The following is a 12,607-nucleotide window of genomic DNA, read 5'->3' as shown; positions in this document are numbered from 1 at the left end:
GTTCTGTCAGTGACCTGAAGCAGAGTGATAGGCATGTGTCAGAAGGGCCAGTAGGTGAAGACAGACATTGTCGGGTTTTGTTTTCAGAAGAGGGAGATGTGCTGTGGGAATCGGACTGATGGTCTCTGGGCCAGGTGCAGGAGCTGGACTGTTGGGAACCTGGAAAGACAGCACAGATGGAGGAGGGAGTGTGGGAGGGAGGGAGGGACGGATCACTGGCTGGGCTGGGGACAGGGGGTAGGAAAGCCATGGGGTAAACAGATAGTCAAAAGGAAAAGTTATTTTTTTATGAAAGAAAATATTTCTTTGTGATTTTGAGTTAGCTAAGGAGGGGAGGCTTTCTTTCTCAGCTTGTCCCTAGAAAACCAGTTAGTCTTTGTTTTCCTTCATTACGGTGCCCCACAGCAGGGGACCAGATACTTTCTTTTAGATCAGCAAACCTACAAGGAAACAATTAAGAACCCCAACATAAGAGAAATCCATTTATAACTAAGGTTAAAGGAACAGATAAATAGAGAACACTCAACTTATGCAGCTTTAAAAATTAAATATAGGATTATACCATTTTGTTCCTTTCTGAATAACCAGTAATAGAAAAGACCAGACAATAAGAAAAGGGGAAAGCAAAAACGCTGGTAAGAGTGGGAAGGTGAAAGCCAGGCCACCGCTGCTGGCTTAAACCAAGGTCCCCACAAACAGCCGGCTCAAGTCAGCTGCCCCACACCAAAGCAGCTGCATCAGAGATCACAAAACCTTATCTCTTCTGTCACCTGCCAGCTGGCCAAAGTCTATTGTCCACACTACATAGAACTGGCTTAGAGAACCTTCCCGGCCACCCAACACTAACCAAACCCTCAGTGGTCCATAGGCCTTTCAAAAAGTATGCCAGATATTAGGCAGATGCACCCTTGCAAGGGGGAGAATCTGTCATTTATGTCAGACCTAAAGGGTATGTATCTTCAAAAAGGACTAGAGGTCTTGTTCTAGTCTTTGTTAGGCCACAGCCAGCACTGGCACAGTTCACAGCTGCTGGGGAGTAAACCCCACATCTGAGAACACGCCCTCGGTGGAACCCTGTGGTAAGGAGCCTTCATCTCCCTTTTGGAGTACACTCATACTTGGATGCAAGGAACAGGAAACAGACGTGACAGTGCATTGTGTATACTGAATGAATTTAGGTCTTGCCTATGGTTTGATGACTTTCACCTCTTAAGTAAAAACCCTCAGTTTTAAATAAAAGCCTCCAAGGCTGATGAGGTTCTGGTTCATTGCATTATCTGTAAATTTCAGACTAGATGAATATATTTAATTGTCAAGATTTTTATTCTTACCCCAAAGAAATGGGTACAAGGCTACCAAGTGATGTTAGGTTGTTTGGGTTGAAGCTGTAAGCATGAATGTTTCTTCCAAATCCCAATTTTAAAAGTGAGTTTTCTAGATCTCCTACTTTTTAAAATCAAAACTTCATTTTAAAACAGGTGTATATAACTGCTTATAAGTTATATATAAATTATACATTAACAAAGTTTAAAAGGCAAACCATGGTTCAATTTGATATCTTTCTCAAAATTTATTCTGGCTTATCTGAACACTCTGATTATAGTGCTTCCAAAGGTGCCCGGAACATCTGTCCTGGCACCTGCCCCTGCCTCTGCTTGGCCAGGACTCTGGGGCTTCCGTGTGGCCTCATTTCAGGTTCTCAGAGCTACCATGGAGAGGTACTTGAGCTTGAGAAATGATGTCAACAGCTCCTTCACAATCTTTTCTCCTTTCCAAAGGACACAGGCATCTTTTTCAAGAATGCAAAACCGTCCATGATTTATTTCCAGTCACAAGGATGTGACTTTCTGCTTTCTGGAATAAGAGAGAAAATCACCCATCCTCTCTCTCCCTTCAACATTTCAACTGGAAATTGCTACTAAATGTTATCTGATCCTTAAGCACAGAGCATCCCTAAAAATATTTCCAACCACCCAATGTTTATAACTTTACAAACATTTAACCTGGGTTGCTTAGAAGTCTTTTTAAATAATATTTTAAATGACATTTAAACAGAGGTCCATGAAACTAATTATATAGAGAACTCTTCATTTTAACTTCTGGTTAATATTTTCTTGAAATTCTATTTCTACTTTAGATATTATTGAAAACAACTGATTTATAACGTATAATTCATTATCTTCATTGTTAATAAATTTCCTACTTTTCCTCAAATCTTTTTTGGAAATTGGTGGAGTAAAAACACCAAACAGCCAAATACTACGTATCAGTACTCATTATACAGTGCTATCAACATACAAGATTGGATTCAGCTTGCCAGCTCATTCAGCTATCAACATACAAGATTGGATTCAGATTGCCAGCTCAATTTTAATACATCCCCAATATCTGTCTCTTGGTACCAAACAGACTAACTAAAAATTCCATTTCTTTACATTTTGGCCTAGGAGTTTTTTAGTATATAATTTGTGATATAATTCTCCATTTTTTTATAGGCATGTTTTCCACAAATACAGCTCAATTTCCACAAATGCCAGCTCAATTTTAATACATCCCCAATATTTGTCTCTTGGTACCAAACAGACTAACTAAAAATTCCATTTCTTTACATTTTGGCCTAGGAGTTTTTTAGTATATAATTTGTGATATAATTCTCCATTTTTTTTATAGGCATGTTTTCCACAAATCCTGCGTGGATCCCTGGCTTAGTGAACATTGTACCTGTCCTATGTGCAAACTTAATATTTTGAAGGCCCTGGGAATTGTGGTATGTTTCCTATTTTGTTAATACATTTGTGTAGTGTTATCTCTAAGCATAACATAACATAGCACAAGTGGATGGTTAAAAGTCTCACAAGAAAACACTGGCTTTCTCTGCCAGATAATCCTGTTAGTCCAACACTGCCTTTTTTCCCACATTACTTAAAGTCCAGCCCACCTCAGGGAACTTCTGGAAGAGCAGATAAAGAACTGTGCTAGTCCGCTTTACAGCCTGCTTCTGTTGGGTGGTGGATGTGTGATGAAGAACTGAGGTAGAGAGAAGGACGTGATTTTCCTCTATTCCAATATTTTTTTTTTTAAGGAATAGAATGTAGACTTTTAACTCTGGTCCAATAGTAATTTTTTCTGCATTCAGCATGGTATAAAACTATGTCATCACTTATGTTCCTTCCTCTTAAATTTGGCTTTGCTCTCCTGGGCGATGGTAATTGCAGTCAGTGAAGGTGGGCAGTGCCAGCCCTGGGCAGACCTTTGACAGCTGGGCAGGGGTTTTGGTTGGGTGCTGGCCACATAGGGCACTTCAGCCCTGGCCAGGAGAGTCAGCACTGACTAACTGAGGACCTTGGAGACTTCCTGCAGTTCCTTCCTTAAGAGAAGTGTATGTCCAGGATTATTGCTTTTTAGAGGAAAGTGAAATACTTTCTGGTCTCATAAAAGAGTGAATGAATAATCTCCATATAGAGAGGAAAGTTTATTTTGACCCAACAGATGAATTCCTTGTTTTAGCTTTACAGATCTAAGTAGTCCTATTTGAAATATGTTATCAGATGACAGTTTAGATGTAATCTAGTTAGATAGTGATGCCCCATTTATCCTCCATCTCCAGAGATCACATCAGTGATGTTGTAGTTTCTTCACCTCTTCACCACTGACACTGGCCTAGGTAATTCCTTCTGGTGAGGGCCGTCCTTGAGACTGTCTAGCAGCATCCCTGGCCTTTCATATCCACTTTTTAGTTGGTAGGCTTTGACCCCACAGCAGCTCTGTACCTCTTCTTCAGCATTAAATGCTTAGGTTTTTTTGTTGTTGTTGCGCTGGGTCTTAGTTGTGACAGGCGGGCTCCTTAGTTGTGGCATGCGAACTCTTAGTTGCGACATGCATGTGGGATCTAGTTCCCGGACCAGGAATCGAACCCAGGCCCCCTGCATTGGAAGCGCAGAGTCTTAACCACGGTGCCCCCAGGGAAGTCCCAATGCTTAGGTTTTGAAACATAGTTTTCTTAGAGTTCAAAAGTCTTTTCAATGTTGATCTGCTCTTGGTTGTATGCTTTACTTATGTTTAAAGATAGAAGATATTTAAAAACTGACTAGCAGATAGATGGGGGTATTACAGAGAAGTTAATAGGGTGAAAGGATATTTTATGTTACCTGTATTAACATACGAGCCAGTGATACACTGCACTGTTTGTCAGCTTTATAATAATCCCTCTGCCTGTGAGCCATGTCCACAAAAGGTTGTCACTTTATAAAGATGAAGTATTCAATTTTCTCAGTTCTGCAATGGATTTTGGCTTTCCTTAGTACCATTTTGGGGAAGAAATCATCTGTTTCTTTTAAATAAAAATTCTTGGAATTAGAGTGGAAGGTGTAGATGGGGAGAGAAATGAGAGGAAATCACCTGGAAAAAACTTGGTAAAGTCTTTGCAACAGGATGTCAAACATTTAGAATTGTATAAAATGATTTGTTAATCTTACAAGTACTTTTAATCTGGAAATATTTTGCAGCCAAATTTGCCATGTACTGATAACGTAGCATTTGATATGGAAAGGCTCACCAGAACCCAAGCAGTTAACCGAAGATCAGCCCTAGGTGACCTCGCCAGTGACAACTCCCTTGGCCTCGAGCCACTTCGAACTTCGGGGATCTCGCCTCTTCCTCAGGATGGGGATCTCACTCCTAGAACAGGAGAGATCAACATCGCAGTAACAAGTAAGTGGGCCCTGTGCCCAGGGCACAGGACAGATTTGCTGCTGGTATTTGACATGTGGTGGAGAGTTGAGGCAATCACCAGGGACAGTGACTTAGTCTGTAACTGAGAAAGTAATGGTTACTTTTGTTAAAACAGATATTTGGAATAACAAAACTTCCTTTATAGTAAGAAGCTTGTGTACTTGTGTGTAGTTAATAGGAATAGTTGCCATTTGATGACTAGTTGATCAGAGGTTTGTCTTAATAGCTGTTTATAAGCCTGATTTGAAACGATTGCATTGCAGACAGGGATGTAAGGTAGGACGTCAGCAGCATCTCAGTGAGCACTGTGAGCACCAGTGGTCTCTAGTACCTAGGCTGCAGGCAACCTAGTAAAAAGTAATGCAGAATTTGAACCTAAAAATTCAGTTGAGATGGCCAGCTGCTGCTCACTTTATTTTACACTTTTATGAAATTTGGTGTCTTAGCACTTACCTCTTTGGTATAATTGTACAAGAAGTGTGAGAAGACCCAAAAGGTAATCTACTTTTAAAATATGCTCTGAGCTAATTATGAACGTCATGATTGTTGAACTGTTGACGAGAAGAAAAAAAAAAATGCTCTGAGTGTTTTGATGGCCTTGCCAAAGTATGAGTGGGCTGGCAGGCGTGCGAGTGGGCCTCGTGGACATTCACCCCATAACAAGCCAGCTGTTTTCAATCCATTCTTTATGTGTTATTTTCATCTAACAACCTTTCACCCTATCTTCCTCGTCATCACCCTGGTGCTGCCTTTTTCAGTATATCTGTTGCTTACCTATAGCTTCGAGCCCTAACCCTAATGGGACTCCTCTCAACTCTGGGAGTCAGTAAAATGGATAAAGCTGTTAAAAAGAGTTTTCCCTTAAATAGTAAGACTTGTGTGGTCTATTCAATTGAAGTATACGTGATCTTAACTAACCAAAAATTATTGTTAGAAAATGATTTCCCAAGTTTTATTTTCTCATTTTCTAAACTCAAGGAGACTTCATTCAGTTATAAAATAAGTAAAACTATTCTTTGATACAATTTGACTGATTTCTTACCATTTACCAATGGTTTGTTTTAACAGCATTTCATGTTGTCCTGCTTTGACATTTAGGTTTTATGGGCTAGATTTTTAAAAATTGATCTAGTAGTAATAAAGGAGACAAAGGTTGTCTGTTTACTAATGAGTTTTTGGTAAGTCCTTCATTGATCGACATTTATTGAGCACCTACTACTACATAAAGTACTGATCCCATTATATTTTATATAGAAATATCCTTTCAAAATCTTATGTTTTGATGATAAAAATATTACTTCATGTATCAAATTAATCACCTTCAGCAGAATTTGTACATGTTAATAAATAAAACTCATGCGGTTAAATTAGACCAAAGCTACCTCTACTTTAACATCAAAGCTCTGTAGTGCCATAGTAACCACAGTGCGTTCAACCAGCATCCACTGTTTGCAAGGCACTGTGCTAACTACACACTGAGGAGAACAGAGGTGACCGAGATCCCAGCTGCAGTAGGTTGGTGCTAAAATACCTCTGGGCCCATCGGGTATTATTACGACAGTGTTTACTTCTTTTTGGTTACTAATTTTTATAACTGAAATGCCATGCATGTATGGATGCTATATTCAAATTGGAAACATAGACATAATTGAAGTTCTAAAAGTTAGTCTGCTTATCATGTATAAAAGTCTAAGAAGAAAAAAATAAAGAATGCTATGTTAAGCTTCTTGAAATTGATTATCAGCCATCTCTTAATTTTTTTTAAATGCCAGTATATATTTTTTCTAACTTAAAATATATGTGGGTAAAAATGGTGGATTTTGCATGGGTTCTTCAATGTTTATTTTGACTTAAATAAAAACCTTGTAAATTCACTCTATTGGTGAGGAATTTGTATTCCAAGAAGCAGTGGCTGCACTGTTATCTAAAATGAAAGAGTTTGCTGTGCATTTTAATAATGTAAACCAAGGTGGGCAGAGAAATGCGCATAGAACAACTCAGCATCCTGGAATCCTGAAGAACAGTTCTTCTTAACCTTTTGAAGATCACAACCTTTAAAATTCAGTGAAAGTATAATAACCTTTTTCTAGAAAAATTCCTAGGCACACACAGTTTTGCATAGATGTAGGATTCATGAAAACCAGATTAAGAAACGCCCATGTTATACAAAGCTTTCGCATATAAACATTTGGCATTCCAAGTATAAATTTCTTCTCTGCATTATTGCAGATGTATAGGGAACTTTACTGTGTAACACTTTGTTAAACCAGCCCTAGTTTGTTTATATTTTAGGAAATATAGTTAAGACTTTTTAGGAAGTCAGATTGGTTCTCAGGTTATTTTTGTGGTTCTCAGTAAGTACAGTTTTTGGAATGTTACCTTGATGATAGAGTTTGAAAACTTAAGGGAAAATATTAACCTATTTCCTGGATCTAGAGAGAAACTAGATAAAAACCTTTAGAGTTCTGTGTACCAGAGGTTTTCAACTCTTTGATGAGCCAAGAGTTGGAATAACCTACCCTTTCTACTTCTGTTTAATAAAGCCAGAACAGCCAGTGCCGCTTCCCAGCAGTGGGGTTGTGAAGGGTAGTTCTTTTCTTTGCAGGAGACACCAATAAGATGTCCTTTTTAAATAAAGACTATAAGTAAACCCACTCATAAGCGAAAAGAATATAGATGTGAATGCCATGGAAGGCCAGCCCACAGACTGCTTGGAGTACCCACGAGATCTTTGGGAACCACTGCTCCATATTTCTAAGCCTTTCTTTAAGAATGAGGGACACAGCCATGCAGAAGTGACAAAATGAAGAAAGAAAGGTTATAAGTATGGCTAGTCCACTTTACTGTCATTTAAATTAACAATTTTTAAAACCTATGTCCATGTGCGATTTTATATACATCTTTTTACTACATACTTTTTGGTGGCCACACTTCTCACAAACCTCAGGACTTTTAACTGGAAGAAATGTTTGGGCCATGCTTTCCTTGCAGCTTTCACCACTACTTCCACTAACCTTCTCCACGTAGTAGCTCTCTGGCAAACCTCCTCCTGCTTCACTTCCTTGGGCCAGTCTTGGCTTACACCTCCGTTGACGTCTGCTTCGTTGCATTTGAGGGAAATGTTGACATCGATTTGACATAAGCCTTCTCCCCAGAGTGATTTCCTCCCTTTCCTTTGTCAACAGAAGAATGGTTTATTATTGCCAGTTTTGGCCTCCTCAGTGCTCTCACACTCTGCTACATGATCATCAGAGCCACAGCTAGCTTGAATGCTAATGAGTAAGTAACCAATTGTTTCTTGGATTGCATGTGCCAGATGATCCCAAGAGAATATGTAATTTTCATAAAGATCATGAGAATTGTCTTCTACCAATTTCATACTGATCCTGATGGGATCATACCTAGGAAAATAGTTTATTTCATGAACAGTAACACTGATTGGGAGTTCACCTTGCTCAGCAACAACTGCTCACTTTAGAAAAGATCTCAGGGCTTTCATTAGCCACAAGCTTAGAATAAATCAACAATGGAACAAATGCCAAGGGAACCAATACAGTCGTAGTATTTGGAGAATGCCCGTGTCCTAATCATAGACAGGATTAGCCCCACTTCGCTGTGTGCTTATCAGACTTTACCTGGAGTCTTATCTACTTAGCTTTTGGTGGAGTACTGGCACCCTGGCCTATGGTCAAAGGAACATGGATGTTTAACCTGCAAGAAAGAAGCAGTCAGAAAGACCTGTGACTTCCAAATATTAGAAAGACTGTCAGGAGAAAAAGAAAATAAGCATAAACTATATTTCCATAGGACAAAATGAGGACCAAAGGGTAAGTTACAGGAAGGCAAAATTTTGCCTTGGTAAAAAGAAGAACATCTGTCAGCAAGGCTGTTTACCAGTGAGATGGTTTGCCGTTGGGGTAGGGAGTGCTCAGGACTAAGAATGCAGGCGGAAGGAAGCTGGGTGTTGTCAAGGCTATTGTCGGTAAAACGTTTTTCAGAGGATGGAAAATTGGGCTGGGTAACAGTTGAGGTCCATTTTGATCCAGTGGTTTTCCAAGAGTAGCTTTCCATGGGGGTAAGATAAAGAAAAGGTTTTATTGGCTTTATTTATTTTGCTTTAAATTTTTGGCATTTACTGTAGGATACTATTCAGTCCTTTCTTTTAAGGAGTATTCATGAAAACTAATTCAAGATGAAAGCATCCCTGGGACACTGCCCAAATTTGAACCTGAATTGGTAGAATTCCTGTGCTCTCTATATTCAGTTATGTCCTGGCATTTTAATTGATTGATAACAACCAACCAAGCTCATTTAATTGATTTAATTAAATACTCATAGTCCAACTGTAGAAACAATGGGCAAGTAACCTCCACTTCCAGTGACATGATTTTATTACCTCTAACCTGATCTTTTGGCTAGATACTTGTAAGAAGTACCCTTTGGCATCCTTGACATATTATATATTGGGAGGATGTCATGTCAGTTGGCATTCTTCAACCTGCAGATAAATAGCCTCAGCCTCATCCAGCAGGTCAACAGCTAGCTGCTTCTGTTGGGCCCACCTGATGCAGTTTTACTTCAACATAGCACAATGTTAATTGCCTAGATTCTGGAGTCAGGCATACCTGGACTTGACTCCCTGCTCCTCCATATTTTTCTTGTGAGACCTAGGCAGTTATATTTATCTGAAGCTTATTTTAGTCATCCATAAAACAAGAAGTTAGGAGTACATCATAGGGTTGTTGTGAGAATTAGCATATAAAGTGCTTAGCACAGTGCCTCGTACATAATAAGTGCTCAATAAATGTTAGCCAAAACAATTCCTCTGCAATTCTTTCAGAGTTCTATGAATAAGATGGCCATCTGCCTTTATCCTTTGGCAAATGAATTTAATTTTCTTCCATGAAGTAGAATACCGAATCATAAGAGCTCATGAGTACCTGTAATGCAAACCTCAGTTTGGAGAGAAATATTTATTTCACCTGCAGTCACCTCTTTTGTTTACTCCCATACCAACCCATCAAACTAGATGATAATGTAAGCCCACTTCTTTAAAATTTCACAAAAGAGTGAAAACAAATCACAGCAAGTAGCTGCACACTGGGCACTTTTAGAGAATTATTAAGTAATTTAGTAGTCACCTTACTGCCACTCAGAATCAGCCAGGTGCTCAGTCCATGTATCAGATATTTTAGAGAATGCTCAATAGACATGTTACGTATTGTAAGTTAGAGTTCCGCTCATAAATGCCTGCATGACTCAGAATCTAAGTCATAGATCTTAGATCCATGTCTTAGTCCATCCCTTCTCCCATTAGCCTTTGTAGGGGGTTGATACTACAATTGTTCATTTGACTATTATTTCTGTGCCTTCAGTCAAAACCACTCTGAAGGACAATTTCCATGATTCCATTTAGAGAGAGAAATTGAGAGAGAGAGAGGGAGAGGGAGAGAGAGAGAGAAACAGAGAGAGAGAGAGAGAGAGTGTGTGTGTGTGTGTGTGTGTATACACACACATATGGATGCATGAAAGGATGGTCACCAAAATATTAATGGTGATTATCTTAATTTAGTACAATTTTGGGTGATGTTTTGCTCTCCTGTTGTGCTTTTATGTGTTGATTTTTTTTGTAACTGTAATTACTTAATTTTTTTAAAGACGCTTTTAATTGTAGGGGATAAAAAAAATAATAGCCAGGAACTCCCTGGTGGTCCAATGGTTAGCACTCTGCACTTCCACTGCCAGGGTCTTGGGTTCGATCCTTGGTCTGGGAACTAAGATCCCACAAGCCGTGCAGTGCAGCCAAAAAAAAAAAATAGCCACTCTTACTCAATGTCTCTTTCCCAAAAATGTTGATGAAAAATTCCTGTGTGGTTTAATTCCGGAGAAAAGTTTATTTTAGCAGATAAATTTATAATTATTCTTCATTAATGAAGTCTTTGAAATCTATCTTACCTTTTAACTTTTACCAAAAAATTACAATCAAAGTGAGATTGCCTTTTCAATTTAATTGCTCTGTTTCAATTTTCTGGGTAACCTCATCCATTTGTAAGATAGTCTTCTGTATAAATAGATTCTATCTTTTCACATTTTAATGATTTGTCTGGAAATTAGTAGTAAATTCCACCTTATGCTTTCTATCTACTGTTATAGTTTACTTTTCTGACAGTGTTACACTGATTGTATTGTGATGTCAATAAGACCTTGACCCAGTCTAGTCACTGGTGAAACCCTGTGGGCAAGATGAAGCAGTACTGGCCATATATAAAGGCAGGGCTGCGGAACCCAGGCAGGTCCAGGCCTCCATGGGTTGCTGCTCCACTAGGGGTGAAAGCACTCCGCCTCCCTCATTACGCTCTGCGTGTTCACTCAGGGCCTAACTCAGAGATCAATGAAAAGTCCATGTATCTGGGGTCACCCCCTTCTATCGTGATGAAATACTATTTATGTAAGTACTCAACCATGACTACAAACAAATCTACTGAATTTTGAGACTTTGCAAGTTTAAACAGGATAGTAGTCAAAGAGGCAAATAAATGTAAGTTAAATATATTTATACATATTAGCTTCCCTAACACTTGTTGTACCTAAGTAAGCAACATTATTGAATTTCAGTTCCCAGAGGAGGTTTTCTGCTCTACTTCATTATTCAAGTAAACCTTGTTAAATCCCAACATTTACCAGCTTACATTTATATAAATCCATTTTTCCCTCAACATAAAAAAGTAAATGTTTATTTGAAAAATAATATTTGTTTTTATTTGAGGAACAAGTTATAAGATATGTGGATGATGTAGGAGAGATTTTGAGTCCAATGGGAGGTTCAGCTAGGTATTCTCTACAGCCCTTTCTTAGTTCCTGGATTCTGATGCATAGAAATCATGTTCTGAGATTTGCAGAGGATTGTAGCCCAGGCATTCAAGATTCAGAACAGTCGCAGGAGGAGGAAATGAATCTGATGTGGTTAACTTGATGAAATAACTGGAACAAATATGAAATCCTGTAGCATAACTGAAGACCAAGAAGCCCTAGCTCTGCGGCAGGTCATTGGGCTTCAGTTGTCCACACCAGTGTTCCCCTTGAGCTGTCCTCCTCTGAGGTTAGTGGTAGAAATTTTTAAGCCAGGTCAAAGGAACTGATGTTTCTATTTTACTCTCTACTCAATATTTCTGAATTGTTTTGCTCGGACTCTTTAATAGGAACGTTGACATATTTCAGTATGAAAGAGTCTGAAAACGTAATCATTTTTATCTTAGGGATGCTTACCTTAGAGGAGACTGGGGTGATGTAAGAGGTGTCCCCAGGTATTTGGAGGACCGCCAAAGATGAGAACAGCTACTGTTTATTGTATGCCTACCAAGAAATTACTCTTGTTTTGGGCTCTGTTACTACCCACATTGCCCCATTTAATACTCATAATGGTCCTGTGGTGACTAGCCAGTGCATACAGAGGGTGATACTTACTGTGTAGCTCTGGAGATATCTACAGGGAGGTAGATTTCCATTTCATGTAAGAAAGAACTTCCTGCCAGTCAGAATTGTCCATCCCTGACATGGGCTGTGTTGAAAGCTAATGAGCTTGCTGGGACCTGCGTATTCAGACAGAAGTTACAAGGCTGAGCTGTTTGGAGGCAGATCCTGAGTCAGGTAGAAGTTCTAAGACTCCTTCTAGTTCTCAGAGTTCCTCTTGAATTGTCTGTCCTAAATGGTCCCTTCCTAGGAGAGATCAGAGCCCAAGGAGAGGGGTAGGGGTCTCTGCTGGCTGCCTCTTAGAACCTTCAGGGTCAAAAGCAATGTTTTGTTTGTTTGTTTGTTTTTAACTTATTTATTTTTGGCTGAGTTGGGTCTTTGTTGCTGCGTGCCAGCTTTCTCTAGT

The 12,607-nt window shown here is 39.1% G+C and overlaps 1 protein-coding gene across 4 annotated transcripts in view; it reads left to right on the top strand.

Annotated features, from left to right (window-relative positions):
* RNF130 (ring finger protein 130) overlaps nucleotides 1–12,607 on the top strand; it is a 140,674-nt gene that overhangs the window by 92,868 nt on the left and 35,199 nt on the right. For 2 of the 4 annotated variants that reach the window (XM_049707382.1, XM_033413515.2), the window contains exons 6-7: nucleotides 2,671–2,767; nucleotides 4,506–4,710. In XM_049707382.1, coding sequence (XP_049563339.1) covers nucleotides 2,671–2,767; nucleotides 4,506–4,710 — 302 coding nt within the window. Of the gene's footprint in view, nucleotides 1–2,670; nucleotides 2,768–4,505; nucleotides 4,711–7,916; nucleotides 8,011–12,607 lie in introns of all 4 variants that reach the window. The other 2 variants (XM_033413514.2, XM_049707383.1) reach the window with 2 other exon arrangements.

This window comes from Orcinus orca, chromosome 3 (genome assembly GCF_937001465.1).
Source record: "Orcinus orca chromosome 3, mOrcOrc1.1, whole genome shotgun sequence".
Classification (NCBI taxonomy): Eukaryota; Metazoa; Chordata; class Mammalia; order Artiodactyla; family Delphinidae; genus Orcinus; species Orcinus orca.
The sequence above is the reverse complement of the archived record's forward strand: the minus strand, read 5'-3'. Positions and strand labels throughout refer to the sequence as shown.